Source organism: Rhizophagus irregularis, chromosome 20 (assembly GCF_026210795.1).
Source record: "Rhizophagus irregularis chromosome 20, complete sequence".
In the NCBI taxonomy this organism is placed as follows: Eukaryota; Fungi; Glomeromycota; class Glomeromycetes; order Glomerales; family Glomeraceae; genus Rhizophagus; species Rhizophagus irregularis.
Window position 1 is genome coordinate 36,440 of NC_089448.1, and position 17,854 is coordinate 54,293.

At 28.0% G+C, this 17,854-nt stretch overlaps 2 protein-coding genes across 2 annotated transcripts; both read left to right on the forward strand.

Annotated features, from left to right (window-relative positions):
• Positions 1 to 9,468: 9,468 nt before the first annotated feature.
• OCT59_012644 (uncharacterized protein) lies at positions 9,469 to 10,224 on the forward strand (the record flags this gene model as incomplete). Its single annotated transcript, XM_066140249.1, has 1 exon — positions 9,469 to 10,224. One exon carries the CDS (start codon positions 9,469 to 9,471, stop codon positions 10,222 to 10,224), a length of 756 nt encoding a protein of 251 aa, XP_066001140.1.
• Positions 10,225 to 17,509: 7,285 nt separating this feature from the next.
• Positions 17,510 to 17,854, forward strand: OCT59_012645 (uncharacterized protein; the record flags this gene model as incomplete). The annotated part of the gene is made up of 1 exon (XM_066140250.1): positions 17,510 to 17,854. One exon carries the CDS (start codon positions 17,510 to 17,512, stop codon positions 17,852 to 17,854), a length of 345 nt encoding a protein of 114 aa, XP_066001141.1.

Genomic DNA, 17,854 nt, shown 5'->3' on the forward strand with positions numbered 1-17,854 from the left:
CAAATCAAATTCAAATTCAAATTTATATTTATTTGATTTAATCAAATTCAAATAATAGATTTATTTGATTTGATTTGACTTATCAAATATTTCAAATATTTGATTTGATTTGATTGATTTGAGTTTAAAAAAGTATAAGTAAGTATTATATTAAATATTTTAATCTTTTAATTTTATAATATACATTTAATTAATTGAATTTTTTTCTTATCGAATATAGTTATTAGTTTGGTATTTATGCTTGCAGCGTACCAACTGGCTTAACTTGGTTACACATATAATGATATCACATCAATAAATATAAATAAATAAAGATTATCATTTTTTTTAATTATTGTATCGAAAAAAATCTTTACTTTATAAACTTTAAATATACTTGTGAAAGCAACTTGCATTATAATTTTAAATATGTCGTTAGAAATGGTAATTTTTTAAATTTATATTTATATTATTTTAAAGTAAACTATATTAATTAAATATAAATTTTGTTATTATAATTTATAGCGTACAGATACAGAAATTTCTGATAAATCTAAATCTAATATTTGGAAGTATTTCACGAAAGAAAGAGGGCAAGATAATAAAATTACTGCAAAATGCAATTATTGTAATGCCAAATATGCTGTTGTTAAAGGCGCAACAACAAATCTTTGGACACATATTAAAAAAATACATGTGTCTCTTTTTGATTTATCAACTACTCAACGTACATTAGAACAATATGGTTTATCAGTAAATAGTAATAGTGAAATTTTTACAGGGGTAATTAATTAATAATTATATAACAAATAACTGATAATTATATTTAGATATTTAGTAAAAATAATCAAATATCACTTTTTTTTAATATAGGCTAGTACGGAAGAAAATCTACGAAAATGGTTAACAAATTGGATTATTCTTGAAGATCTTCCATTTACAATTGTCGAGGGATGGCTTAAATGGATTCTTAAAAAAGTTACTGGTGGATTTCATCTTGTATCTGCAGATACAATTAGACGTGATATTATACAATATCATATAGACATATGAACAACTATTCAAAAAATTTTAAAGGAAACTTCAGGAAAATTATCATTATCATTAGATATTTGGACTTCAACGGTTGTCAAATCATATATGGAAATAACTGTACATTTTATCGATAATTCTTGGCACCTTCAACAAATAACTCTTGATTTTATCGAATTAGAAGGTTCTCATACTGGAAAAAATATTGCAGAAGAGCTAATTATGGTATTAAATTTATATGATATTTCAAAAAAAGGTAAAGTAATTACGTTAATAACTATTAAATTACTAAATTATTTATTTATTTTATTGTAACTAAAATAATGTATTTTTTGTAGATTAATAGCATTACTACCGATAATGCTTCCAATAACGATACTATGTTTAGTTATCTTGAATTGTGGGCAAAAGATAACGATATTGATTTTTCTGGAAATAATCAGCAATGTCGATGTTTTGCACATGTTGTAAATCTTGCAGTTCAAGCTGCATTAAAGGAACTAAAACCAGAAATTGATAAAATTCGAAATCTTATTGTCAAATCCCGTTCATTATCACAACGCCGCAAAAAGTTTTCAGAAATTTCTAAGCTTAATGGAGTTGATGATCTATTGCCTATTCTTGATGTTCCAACACGTTGGAATTCAACATATGATATGGTTAAGCGAGCTCTAGATTTAAAAGTGGTATGTATTATAATATTTTTAAATTTATTTATTACAAAGTAAAATAGATATAATATTTACAACACCTTTTTACAATTAGGTTTTTGATAAAATCATATTAGCTAACGAATTTTCAGACTTAAACAGTATTAAATTAAGTCAATCTGATTGGACATCTCTGGAAAATATTGCAGCATTTTTACGGTGTTTTGCCAAACTTTCAACTGAAATGTGTGCGTCAACATATCCTACAATTAGTGCAGTATATCCAATGTATAATCTTCTTATGGGTCATGCTGAAAAAAAAATGAATAAAGACAAAACTCCAAATAATATAGCTTTAGCAGCAAATGCGGCATGGAATAAACTTTATGAGTATTACAATAAAGCATCTGAGGAAACACATTATATTGCTACAATCCTTGATCCTCGCTGGAAAATCAAATATTTTAAGGACTGGGAAGATGAGGAAAATGGAGACGAAAATATGTATTATAAAAATGCCAAAAAAATGTAAGTTAAATTGTTTAAATTTTCAAAAAAAAAACTACACGAAAAATTTTTAATTTATTTATTATTTTATTTTAAATCTAGATTTACACGTAAATTTGATGAATATCGTTCCATTTATTATCCAGTTTCAGGAATGTTAAATAATAGTTCAGGTGAGAATGAGGACAGCGAAGATTCTTTATTTCCAGTTCCTAAACGGTTTCGTAATAATAACGGGCATGATGAGCTCAATAGTTACTTTAATAGTACTCCAGAACCAGGAACAATTAATGTACTAGAATGGTGGAAAAGTCATAAAAGTAATTATCCTACATTAGTGAAAATGGCACGAAATTATTTGGCTATACCAGCAACTAGTGCGCCAGTAGAACGATTATTTAGTGAAAGTGGTAATCTAATAACTCCAGAACGAAATAGACTCAGAAGTGACATAATTCACGCAATTATGTGTCTTAAAAGTTGGTTAACTATTCCTAATATTACAAATCAGTAAAATCTATGTAATTTGATATAAATAAATAAAAATTTACATTTTGCAATATTAAAAAACACGTTTAACAATCTTATTTTATTTAATTTTTCGGGTTATGCTAAAAAAAAATTTGTATTAATAAAAATCGTCTGAAATTCATGCCATAATACATCAATTTAAAACAAAAATCAAAATAAATTAAACTAATAAAAAAAAGATTAACATAATAAAAAAATAAATGAAATACAATATTTCGTTCAAGATCCAGGTCGTCTTTCGTCTGTTCGTCCAGGATTGCTAAAAAAGAGAAGGGAAACGTTAATTACGTTCCCAGAAGTATAAAGATCAATAAAAAGAACGAAATAACTTACCACATTTCGTTCGTTTAAGATCCAGGTCGGCCATTTATCCAGGATTGCTGAAAGGAGAAGGGAAACGTTAATTACGTTCCCTGAAAGTATAAAAATCAAAAAATATATGAAAAAAGAATGAAATAACTTACCGCATTTCGTTCGAGATCCAGGTCTGTTCGTCCAGGATTGCTAAAAAAGAGAAGGGAAACGTTAATTACGTTCCCTGAAAGTATAAAAATCAAAAATTTTATAAAAAAAGAATGAAATAATTTACCGCACTTCATTCAAGATCCCAGTCATTTGGCTTCATCCGTTCGTCCAAGTCTGTTCTTGAAAAAAAGAAAGAAAAAAAGAAATTAAGAAAAAGAGAAAAAATGTAAAAAAAAGTTAAAGAAAAAAAAAACAAAATGACTCACCAGTTACCACATTTCGTCCAAGATCCAGTTGTTCGGCCCTGTAAAGAAATCAATCCGTTTTTTATATTCCATCTCTTTTACGTAAAAGGTCCATATTTCCGGAATTAATAATAACCTTATATCACGGAATTCGAATTATTTACATTTTTCGTAAGAAACTTGACGAAGTTATTAAAAGATTTTTTCTTACCTTAAATCATAGGTAAGTGATTTATCGTGAAAGACCTAATTTTACGGAGTTTTTACAGAAATAACGGATAAAGTTCTTTATAGGGCGGCTTTGTCTGTTCATCTGGGTTCGCTAAAGTAAAAGAAAAAGGAAGCGTTAATGAATTTCCCTGAAGTAAAAAAAAAACAACGAAAAAAAAAGAAGAACGAATTACCTTGCCATTTGTTCGAGGGCTGTCACTGGTAAAAAAATGATTTATCCTACACATATCTTACACATATTGGGTACTTAAAATGTAGAAAATCATACACAAATAATACACATATCATACACATATCGGGTACTAATATATATATCATACATATATCAGGTACCTGATAGGTATACTATATATATAAGTACCCGATATGTGTATGATATGTGTATTATTTGTGTATGATTTTCTACATTTTGAGTACCCGATATATGTAAGATATGTGTAGGATATGTGTAGGATAGACCATTTTTTTACCAGTGTGTTCATTTGGAATTTGGCAAGCTGGATGCTTTATCTGATTAAATTCAAGAAATTTCACCATATATTCAATAACAACTGCTCTATTCGATTAATTTAATGAAGTGTATTTAACGTTAATAGTCATTTAGAAAAAACTTTTTAATTTTTAAAAAAGGAAAGATACGGTAGCAGATCATACTAAAAAAAGGTACGCAACATCAAATCAAATTCGAATTTAAACGTATCAAATTCGATCAAATTCAAATTTAAATTAAACCAATCAAATCAAATCAAATATCTGATTCGAAAAATCAAATCAAATACAAATTGACTATATATTTGATTTGATTTGATTTTGCGGAACCCTAGTGAAAACAACTGAACCTTAATTGCAGAACTGGAAGGACTAAAGGACCTAAAATTAATGAAATAGGAATAGTAAGAAATAAAGCGTAAGAATGTAAGTTAAAAATAAAAATAAAATAAAAATACCTTGAGACAGAAAGAACTGAGGAAATGAGATTCAATAAATGTATATGACGTGATCATGTGGCCAATCTGGCCAATCAAAAATATTAAATCTGTCTCGTGATTTAAGATCCCAGATGATGTTTAAGTAATTTCCAAAATTTAATAATTTTTTTTTTATAAAAAAGTATAACATGCATTTTATTATGCCATGTACTGTATAGTTAGATACTACAGTCAACTCCCTTTATAGTCACTTCCGTTATAGTCACATTCTACTATATAGTCACACCAGTTGAATGTTCAAAATACTTTATTATTAAAATCTATCATATATAGTCACAATCTATCTATAGTCACTATCACATCTATCCTCAAAAATCTTATATTAAAAAGAACTGTTTATAATCACAGTTATATAAAGAATATATTAAATAGCTTGGCATCTAATAATAGTACAAAGATGTACCATAGCTTGTTAGAATTGTCTCATTGAGACGAATCAAATGGTGGTAGTTTTATCCTTTTATGATCACTGGCTGATGAGTTATTCAACAAAATGTTAAGCATCGGCATTATTATATTTCTTGATTTACGTTTACTGCGCCATTTAACATTTTGCTAAATTTCTCAGTACCTAGTGATTGTAAAAAGACAATTAATAGCTCGTTGGAATCGCCTCATCAAGACGAATCGAATGGTGGTAAGCTCATCTCTCTGTGATCAATATTGTCGGAGTTACTACTTAAAAACCATTTAATATTTTTTAATTTCAGAAATTGATCTAGTGATTAGATTTCGATGTATTTTATACCCATTAGATTTGTCGCATCAAGACGAATTGAATGGTAGTAAGATCGTCTCTCTAAGATCAATATTGGCAGAGTTATTACGCACTGGTAAAAAAATGATTTATCCTACACATATCTTACACATATTGGGTATTTAAAATGTAGAAAATCATACACAAATAATACACATATCATACACATATCGGGTACTAATATATATATCATACATATATCAGGTACCTGATAGGTATACTATATATATAAGTACCCGATATGTGTATGATATGTGTATTATTTATGTATGATTTTCTACATTTTGAGTACCCGATATATGTAAGATATGTGTAGGATATGTGTAGGATAGACCATTTTTTTACCAGTGTACACAAAAACTATTAATATTTTTTTAATTTCGGAAATTAATCTAGTGATTGGATTTTGATATATTTTATACCATTAGAACCGTCTCATCGAAACAAATCGAATGGCGGTAAGATTATCTCTCTACGATTAATATTGACGGAGTTATGATACAATAAAGTTTTAAGTATAATTTTGACCAAAATTATGTTAATTTTTGGCCGGAATTATGATATTCTAATATAAGAAATTTTTTATAGTCACATCTATATCTATAAAAAAAAGTATTGTGCGACTGTGATGTTAAGACTAAAAGGTGAATTTAAATTGGATCGTTCAGCATCAGGTGTCTGCTCCCTGTGCAGATTGTTATACAGGATTCAGGGTGGCGCATCATTTGACATTGATTAGCTTAATTGGGCAGCTCTAGGACCCCGAAAAATACATATGGAGGTCATAAATGATCAGCAAGATTTTGGCCTAAAATAAGCAATTTTTCAGGGCCAGAATTATGATAATGCTGGCCAGTATCAAACCGGACAATAAAATTTAAGCCGGCACTATCTAAAAAAGGCAAGATTTTCATGAAAATTTTGGTTCTTTTTAAGCAAACTCAAATGTGACCTTTTTATGTATTTTTCAGGATCCTGCAGCTCTAATCCCAATACAATTTTGAATTAGGCTGCATAAATGATTGGCACAAAAACAAATTATAGCAACTAATCCAATTTGTAATTGTAATATAAAATATAAAAAATTTATTAAGCTATAAAAATAATTTAATCGTAACAATGAAATTCTTCACATGAGAAATCATCATTGTAATCATCATTGTTTTCTTTAAAAAAAAATTTGTTTTTGGATTTTTCCATATGATGATTTTTTTTTTAAAAAAATATTTTTCAGTTTCTGAATTTTCCCACACGACAAAAAAAAATCCCTTTCTTTTAAAAAAAAATACACCTTTTCTTTTTACATTTAATTTTTAATTTCTAATTCCTGCACAGCTCTCAAAGTAGAATTTTACCCAGGGAATTGAACATTTCTAATAACAGCAATTACAGGTATTAATAACTATGCAAAAAACCAAAAAAAAAAACCAAAAAAATAAAGTCTTTTTCTTTTTAGGTTTCAGTAGTTTTCTTGGTTTGTCTTCAAATGCGTGGAAATTTGGTAAGGAAGGATTTAGTAATACATTTCTTTTAATCAAACATTTCTAACAGTTTGATTTTTTATTTTTTTAGATGAGGAATAATTTGTACACGAACAGAATTGTGGTGAGTATTTTTTCTTTGAAAAATTTTTTAACAAAACATTTACTAACATTATGTTTCTTCCTTTTTTATATGGTTTGTTCGTGATTCTGGACGTATGAAATTTTAGTGGGTTTTTTTAAAATGCTTCTTTTAACATAATGTTAGTTAACAAAATGTTTACTAATATTTATTTTTGCATTCTGTAGGGTGGCTCTTTGGATCTTTCCAGACATGGAATTTGTAAGTGTTTTTCATTAATTTTTTATTTCTTAATGAAATTAAACATTAACTATTTCGTGTTCTATATTTTGTAGTTTAGACAGTACTGCAACATCTTGGACAGATGTAAATTTTGGTAAATAAAATTTTCCTAACATTATTTCTTTAACAAAACATTATTGATGTTTCATTCTTTTATTTTTTTTTAGTAGATGATCAATTTTTGAGAACTTTGGGTAAGTTCTGAAAATGAATTTTAAACTTAAAAAAAATGTCACTAATTTAACTTTTTTTTTTTGTAGGGAATCACCCTTTTCTCTTTTTTAGGTTTTGGTGATACCTTTCAGAGTGAAGGTTAGTTTGAATTATATTTTAAAAAATTCTTTTTCGTAATTACTAATCATTTTTTCTTTTCTTTTTTTAAAGTTTGGTACCTTTTTTAGGTCCAATGATTCTTTGAATGTTTTTTTAGATTTTCCCAGCTTCCTAATGAACCACTATAACTATTATAATAACTATTATAATAAAAAAATGTATTGCATATTATTTATATTTTATTATTATTTTATTTTGTCAATGTAATGTAAAATCACTTGCCATACACAGCCTATGGATTCCCTATTTACCACAAAATTCCAAATTAATGCTAATAACCATTCTAGACTTTATATAACAGTTTAGTAGAAAGGTATCTGATTTTCATAATTTTAATTAGCCAGACCCGCATGAAATGCAGGCATCCTGCTAGTCTCTTTATAATCACCAAATATGGATTGTCCCAAATGTGTGATTATAAAGAGAGTTGACTGTATATAACATCATAATTCAATATCTATATTATCCAGATTATTGGTTTTAAAACGTTAAAATTAACGTTTTTCAATTAAAAGTAAAAAAAAACATTTTTTTTAATGAAAAAAACATTGAAATTGACGTAAAATTAATAAAAAAAATATTTTTTTTAATTAAAAATATCGAAATTGATATTTTTTTAATTAAATCAATAAAAAAATGTTTTTTTTTCAATTAAAAATATCAAAATTGACATTTGTTTAATTAAAATCAATAAAAAAAATGTTTTTTAATTATAATTAAAATTAATAAAAAAAATTGTTTTTTATTTTAATTAAAAATGTTAAAATTAATGTTTTTTTAATTAAATCAATAAAAAAAACATTTTTTTTAATTAAAAATGTCAAAATTGACATTTTTTTTTAATTAAAATCAATAAAAAAAGTCAAAATTGATTTTTTTTTAATTAAATCAATAAATAAAAATGTTTTTTAATTAAAGAATTTTTTTTAATTAAAATTGTCAAAAATTAACATTTTTTTGAAAAAAAATTGGTTTTTTAATTTAAAAATGTTTACTTGACATTTTTAATTAAGATAAATAAAAAAAGTGATTTTTTTAATTAAAAACATTGGACTTTGGCATTTTTAATTAAAAGAATTTAAAAACAATTGTTTTTTTTAAATTTTTAAAAATATAAGTTCAACATTTTTAATAAAAATAAATACAACTTTTTGATTTAAATATGTCAAACTTGACATTTTTTAATTAAAATAAGTAAAAAAAATAATGTTTTTTAATTTAAAACATTGAATTTTACGTTTTTTTATAAAAAAAATTAGAATTTATTTCAGGCCAAATGGGTCAGGTAACCCAACCTATTTGGAACATTACTTACAGCTAGTATTAAAATAAAATAAATGAACTCTCATTATATCAAAAGTTTGTTATTACTTTTATTATTAAAAAAAGAATAATAGTAAAAAAAAAATAATAATAAAATGCGTTGTCATGATTATCAAAAAAAAAAATCTAATGATCAACAAAATTAAATCTTACTACAAAACTTTATAATTTGATGGCTAAATTTAACGTAACATGAAAGTGCCACAGAAAACTCTAAATTGCAATTTTGCCTCTCAGATGCTTGTACTGTACTGTATTGAACTGAATTGAATTGTATTGTACTGTTCTAATACTATACTAATATTATAATACTTTTGGAAAAAAATTGATGATGATCATGCCTATATTTTGATAAAGACAACGTAACTTTAGCTGATCAATTTTTTAGGTCAAAAATAAGGATCAGCAAAATTATATTCCAAAACCCATTGATCAACAAAATTATTTTCTAAACGTGTTAATCATTTTTCAGTAAACATTATAATGGTGTCAAATTAGGCGTATAAAGGAAAAGAGAACTCTTTCTTACAAATTGTTAAAATCGCTTAAAATCCGCAGTAAATATTAAACAATTTATAGAAATGTCTGGAAACGCTAAACGAGGTGGTAGAGGTAGTAGACAAACATGTAGCTCAAGCTGTAATTTCCAAGCAGGTGGAAGTAGGCCAACTAGTCCTGAAAATCAGTTTACCTTTAGTGCACCAAAGGAAACTGCTACTCATCACGAGAGTATTTGGAAAACCTACCAGAAAAAGCTGCAACCAACTTCTGATAAAAAGATGACAAAAGCTATGGAAGCAGAACGTGCCATGGACATGGAAAAAAGTATTGTTCAGGACACTTATGGACTACACTCCAAATCTTCTTCTGGTAACAACAAAGGGAACACTCACGAAAAATCCAAGGCGGTCGTGAAAGAAATGTCACGTGACCCTCCCTTATTTCCGCAAAATATTGTTAACAACGTGAATGGAACCAATAATGTTCCAACTCTTAACAAAGAAATTACTTCAACTCCTTATAAGGATCAACAACAATCTGTTGAGTTGCCTAATCAGGATAAGAACAATCTGCAAGCCGATCATAAGTCTCAGCCCATGGATGTCGATCCTAGTAACTCTCACAAAGATTCATCGATCATTACGATTGAAAAGGTTAAAGAGCATATTGCAATCGTCCCTTATGGTGAACTTCTTGGGGGTAAAACTACAAAACTTACTAAAATTAAAAATGCTTTGAAGACGTATAATATTCAGTACAATATGCAATTACCTATCATCCAACTTGGTAAACAAGGGGCAAAAGTGTCCTTTTTGAATAAAGAAAAATATGATTAATTTCTCAAGATGGAAATTGTCATTCAGGAACAAAAAGAAGGTGATTCAGGAGAGGTTTTTAATGTCAAGCTTCAGCCTATTCCATCAAAACCTGTTAAGGTGGTTAATACAGATGAAAAAAATAATGATAATTTGCAAAATTCTAATGGTCGTACAATCCAAGTTATTGATATTTCTGCATATAAACAGGTTCGCGAAATTAGAGAATCATTTGAAGATCTTGGCAAAATTGAGAAAATTTATACAAGAGGCGCTGGTCTTTACCAAGTCGCGTTCATTACATATAAGGATGCTAATTCTATTAGTTATTTCAACGAGCAATGGAGTTATCATATTAATAAAGACATAGTTAGAGTCTTACCCTTGTTGTTGAGCAAGGAGGAACGTGAGAAAAGAAAACAATTCTCACTAAGATTATCGGGTTTACATTATCAAACTAGTGGTTATAATCTTAAAGAAGTCATGACACAATGTAAAGGGAAAACTTGTTTTATCCCTGCCGTAATGATTAGAGGAAAATATCAAAGATGTCGCTATGCTTACATTCATTTTTCTTCACGAGAGGATTTGATGGCAGCTAGACAAATGAATATTGAATTCAAAAAAGGCAATGCAGGTGCTAGAAAATTATATTGGAGTAAAGAGGAAAATCGCATTTGTAATATCTGCGGACTGCGGTAATCCTATACATATGGCTAAAGACTGTACTAACAAAGATATTAACAAGTCTCAATCAAAAAGATTTGTTAGTGGTGCTGATAATTGAAAAAACTTGAAAAAATCATATGCGGAGGCGGCTAAATCAAAACTAAAACCCAGAAATAATGCTAAATTTAACAATAATAATATTCCCTCTGGATCACGTGATAAAGGAAGAGCTTGAAGCAATCATGATAATGCTGATGATGATGGTGAAGATTTCAATAACCATCCGATGTTTTTAAAATTCAAGGAACAAATTATTAACACCATAAGAAAGGTGGAAGATAAATTGTGTAAAATGGAATCACTCATTAACGACACTGGCAAGCAAATTAGTGAAGTAGTTACAGCACAACAAGCACTTAAATGCGATAAAGCACATCCAATCCCAAGTAGTAAGAAAAAGAAAAATCAACAATCCAATGCTGGTGCAGAAGTTAAAGCAGCGAAAAAACGCTGTAAAAGTGACTCTGAATCAAGTGAAGACGAAGATGAACTAGCAAATAAGTCCGCTCTTCAATCACAACAATTCCAAAAATCTGATCAAAATATTCAAAATATTGTGGATCAACAGAAAAAAATTCAACAAAATCACCAGGAAACTAAATCCTTACTTTCATCACTTTACAACATGTTATCTGGCGGCCCTTCAGCTTCATCATTATTGGGGGATAATGATGAAGTTTTTGATGATTCTGTCATATAATTATTTTTAATGATGAACAATTATAATAATTTTCTCCCTTCTAATTCTCAACAACAACAAAACAATTTCCCCCAAATAGAAAATATCAACCCAATTATTACAAAAAATTCCTTAAAAAATTCTTCAATAACGAAAATAGCTACTACGAATATTCGTACCCTTAGTAAAGACAAATTAATTTTCATGTTAGACGCTATGAAAAACAATGATATTGACATATATGGATTAGCTGAGACTAATCTTTCATATAGACAATCAAAAATTTGGCAACACCAATTTGGTTTCCATGGTTATTTTGATTATTCACAACAAGGGGGTAAAGGTCAAGGCGTAGGAATTATCGTTAGCGATAAATACGATATATTTGTTCATAAAGCGGTTGGTCATAAAGGCCGTGTTATATACTTAGACTTAAATTTTAGTCAAAAGAAAAACGTTAGGTTAATTCAGGTGTACATTAATGCTAACAAAAAAGAAAGAACACGAATTGAGGAACTATATCAATATATCAAAAATATTATCGATGACGCGAAAAATAAAAATATGGAAATAATCATTATGGGTGATTTTAATATTAATTATAGAAAATACTTGTTGGCATTCATTTCTAATAGATGGTATTTCAAATTGTTCAAAATGCTAGAAAACAGACATCTCTTAAATACAATTCCAATATTTAACGAAGATGACAAAAACATATATACTTATATTCCACCTAATGATTCTAATGAAAAATCAAGAATAGATTATATTTGGGCTTCATTACCAATACTTGGCCAAAGTTTGAATAGTACTGTAATAGAAAATGATCATTTTACAACGAATCATAATACTGTCACTTTATCGCTTGATACACAATTGTTTATAGGAAGAACGTTACCTAAGATTAACAAAAGTAAAAAGAAAATAACTTGTACTGTATTTTTATATGATGAAATGGATCAAGAAGATGATGAATTCACATGGGATAATTTCCGTACTGGTTTGGATCATGAAATTGAAAGACTAAAATTAAAGGATCGAGCGATCACAAAAAGAAAACATGTTGATCATGTGTGGAATTCTCTTAGACAACTTATAATGAAATCTGCTAACGAAAATATTAGAAACAAAAAGATTATTAAACAGAAAATCAAATGTGTTCCTGAGAAAAAGTTGTCAGTTTACTTTGATTTAAGATATATTATTAATCGTATTCAAGAAATCCGCTCATGTATCACAGGATTAAGAAACTATCCAAATCAGGAAATGATCGGCAAATGGATTAATTATCAAAACACGATAATTAAACTAAAAGACAAGTATGAGTTAGTTACTTCTGATACTAGTTTTAATTTCTTAAATAATGATCAGTTCCATAGTTATCTTGACGAACTTAATGAAATTAGAAAACAATTGAGAATTGTTTTTAAACTTGAACTTAATATTATGGAACAAGAACAAATTATCTCTAACATCAAGAAGCGATGTGATAATTATAAAGAAGATCAAGGAAGAATGATTCAATCTATTACAAAAAAAGAAATGGTTTCCATTTCAATTGAAAAAATTTATAAGAAAGATTATAATGGTAATGAAGTTTTAATTACAGATGAGAATCAAGTGATGGAAGAAACAAATCATCATTTTCAAAACGTAGCAGGTTCTGTTAATAGAAAGAAACCAATACAAGGCAGATGGAAAGAACAATATAAACCACAGCCTCATATTAATGAAAATATATATTCTAGCATTATGGACGCTCCATCTTATGATGAATGGTTAGATATTATTCGACAACTATCTAATGGAAAAGTGACAGGACCTTCTGGCATGTCGAATGAAATGTTGAAACACCTAAGTGATAATTGTAATCAAATCTTATATTCTTTGATTTGTAAGATTATAGAATTAGGATATTTACCAAAACAATGGAAAGAAGCGACGGTCTTTCCTATTGCTAAACCTAAACCCTTTAATTGTGAATTATCAAACTCTCGCCCTATTACTCTTTTAGAAACTACTAGAAAAGCACTTATTTCCTTGCTAAATCGTCATTTAGCAATCATTTTAAAAGATAATAATGTATTAAAGGCAAACCAATTCGCTGGTCTGCCTAAACAATCAACATTTGAACCGATAAGGATTATGAACGAAGTCATTCAAAATTCAATTGATAATAATAATGAATTATGGATACTCTCTCAGAATATGGGAAAAGCTTATGATCGTGTGAACATTTTTCAACTTAAAAAAGTGATGGATAGAATTAAAATTCCTGATGATTTTTCGTCTCTCATTTTAGAACTTTTTAAAGATAGAAAGAATCAAGTAATTACTGCATATGGAAAAACTGCACCTTATGATGTTCTTACAGGAATAGATCAAGGAGAAGTAATTTCACTGTTGTTATGGTGTATTTATTATGATCCCCTTTTAGCAGAAATTGACAAACAACAATTGGGATATAATATTTCTTGTATATCAAAAACAGTTGTTCAAGAAGAAGGTGTACTTAATCAACAAAATGTTTCCATTATGGCGTATATGGATGATACTCAATGGATTACTGTCTGCCATCCATTGATAGAAAAACTTCCTTATAATCGTGTTCCGCATACATGAAAAAATAATTATATCCTTAATATGCTTTTATTATGCTATGATAATAATATTTCGTTAGAAAATTTAGATAATAATACTTTTCCATCAATTAAAGGAGGTAAAATTCCTTTAGAAGACGTTGTAGATAATGCTTACTATTCTAAACATAGGAAGAGACTTCGTGAAAAGAATATTTTATTTTTAGATCAAATTATTTCAGGCGACAAATCTCATTTATTACTATGGAAAGAAATACTTATTAAGGCTTATGTTCCGATTTCTTCACAACGGAAAGAAGCTAAATGGTACACAGATATTAGAAATTTTATTACTACAGATAGTATTCATTTGAATCGTAGTATATCACATTTATTTGGTGCTCGTGTTGATAATGCGGAAGAGGCTCGATCATATGATATCATTAAAAAAAATAGATCTTTAATAGCATTTTATAATTTACAATTCAACTCTGTAGTTATTGAAAAAATTCAAGGAATAGATGAAACACAACGACCTGTTATTAAACATTTTCATATTGATATGTCTCAATGTACTGATACACATACTTATATATATCAATATATGGAATATGGATGCGTTGCTAATGCAGCATTATCAACACGCTCACCTTGTACTTTTTCTGCTGATTGGGAATATTTAGTACCATTGTTGACTGAATCTCAATTTACATCTATTCAATCTAAAAATTTAATTGAATTTAATATTTTTGATATTTTTGATTTTGCAAAAAAGAAATATGATATTATACAAAGAGCGTTAACGCAAAATCACGTGATTTCTTCACAATTACAAGATAATATAATTTTGGAATTTTTAGATTCTTCTACTTCAAGAAATGACTTATTAACTATACAACGAACATTAGCTCCTTTTGATAATAATAATTATTATATTTTTGAATTTTACACTGATGGTTCTTTAATAGAATTAGGTACAAAACAATGTAGTATTAGTTGTGCTTTCGCTCAGATTAGTGATTTGTTTGATATACCTCATGTCAAATTTTATTCTACTATTGATAAATGGCCTTCTGCGTATAGAGGAGAATTATTAACTGTTCTTTTAGCACTAAGTGTCGTTCCAAAAATAGTAAAGTTAGAATTAACACAGATTCGCTTAACGTGATTACTCAATTTGAAAAATTAAAGAAATCAAGATTTTCTCATACCTCACGTGAATACTTCAAGGCTAATAATAATTTCTTATGGGCTATTTTATGTAGAATTATATTAACATTGAACTTACATGTGGAAATGTTTAAGGTCGTTGCTCATGGTGATGATATGGGTAATAATTATGTAGATAATTTGGTGAAAATTGCGCATACTGATCAGGATCGCTATATAGTTTTTTGACGGGACGCTTGTATGATGAAAGTTCTTCCTTGTTGGAATGGGATTATTATTGAAAATAAGCTGCGCTCATTTTTGAAAAGTATTTGTAACTACAAAGGTTTAGAAAAATTTGTTAATTTGAATAGAAATTCAAAATATCGTCAATTAGAAGTTGATTGGACATCCACATTTAGTTGTTTAAATTGTGATATAAATAACAATGAAACTTCTGTTTCCTCTTCTAAAACGAAAGCTCAAAAAGTTCATTTATTAATTGAAGAAATTCCTACAATTGAACAGATGAAAAAATCATTGCTTGATTTATATGATGGATGGATGTGCCCTATATGTGGATTACAAGACAAAACCTTTAATCACGTATGGACGTGTAGTGGTCATTATGATATCATTAATAATATTAGAGATAATACTATTAATAATCTCTTGACTTGGATATTAGAATATAATGATAATATACAAGATTTCAATGCTCTCATGGCTCTTAATATATGGGATATATCTTATGATCCTAAGGTGTTTACTTTTGTCGATCTTATTAAAGAAATTATACCTATGTCGCTTTCAGAATTGTTGAATTCTTGGACTACAAAGAAAAATGTTGTTGATGCTTTAATTCAAATGAGGCAGTTTATTTTTAATGAGATATTTGAAGAGGTTTGGATTCCAAGGTGTTCGCATCTGAAGGAATTTGAACGTTCTTTGGGTTTGACTAAAAAGAAAAAATTAGAATTCAAAAGCGTTCGTTCATTACCTAATAATAATAATAGTAATAATACTACTATTCAATATGATTCTTTAGATAGTGTTAGGAATTACATTTATTTTGGCAAAAATATAATAGAATTTTATACTAATCTTACTTCGTAGCGCCATCATAGATTTTAGTAGTTTGATTTATATAATTTTATAAGGTCAATTTTACTATCTTCTGCAGGGCGGACTTCAACTTACCATGTTTCAGCTAGTGTATGGGAGGTAGTAGGTTATTTAAAGAAATGGTTTTTAGGTGTAGTTGGTTATATCTTTAATAGTTTCGTGTTTAATTACCCCACTGTCAAAGTAGATTCTTCTGATTAAGGTTGCCTGCCGAAACTAAAAAGGAAATTCCGAAAGGTTTCGGCCAATCAAATCAAATGCCGAAAATGCCGAAATTAGGCCGAAACTCAGTCTTAATTTTGGCCAAAATTAAAATTTGGCTGAAATTATGACATTGTGTCACGTGTCATTACACTAAAGGTGGTCATCGGTCCTGAAGGACCACGGTCTTATGGTCCTACACCTTAAAAAGACGGACTGGTCCGTCTTGGTGTAGGACCGCGGTCTTTCGGTCCTGTAATACGTACAATAAGACTGACGGTCTTTTTAAGGACTGCAGTCTTTTTAAGACTGATCAGTCTTTTTTCTTTTTTCTGCAAATATACCTTGTAGAATTTGCTTTAATATTGAAGGGGAATATTTATCTTTGAATAAATTATTCTACTTTTCGTAAAAAATTAATTTTTGTATAGACTATTACTTTTTAAGTCTATTTCGCAATTATACAATTATAAGTATATATTATCACATTGTTTTTGTACAAGTTTATTATTTTTGAATTTTTTTTTTGTGGTTTCGTGTTTTTTCAGGTTTTTTTTTAAATATCATCTGTATGTGACGATCACATATCCTTTATTTTATAACACTTACCTATTATTGTATTAATGATATTAATGATAATCATATGATCTCTTAATTAACCATATGATGATCATTTTCATATGAGTTAATATACGTATTTAGTTTAACAATTTTGATGATAATCATGGCTTAGCTAAATATGAATTAACCACGTTATATTTATGCAAAAATGCGGAGTTAAAAACATTTTTTTCCCTTCGCTATTTTTTTATTGTTAAAATTTTTATTTTGGTTTCTAATTATGGCTGAAGAACAAGAACAAGTGCAAGAGCAAAAGCAAAAGCAAGAGGATAACTTTGATACTTTTCCATGTGATTCCTTTTTAGAAGAATTAATTATTGATTATGATGATGAGGATTATGAGGAAAGTGACAGTGAAATAGTAGCAGAAATGGCTGAAATTCAAATTACTGAAACTGAAACTGAAATTTCTAACACTAGTTCCAAAGAATTGAGGAGTGCTCGAGTTTGGAAGCATTTTGAAAAACAGACAATTGAAGAGGAAAATGAAACAACTGAAACTTTTATTTTATGTAAAATTTGTGAAGGCCATTTCTCCGCAAAAAAATTCTACCACAACTCTTGA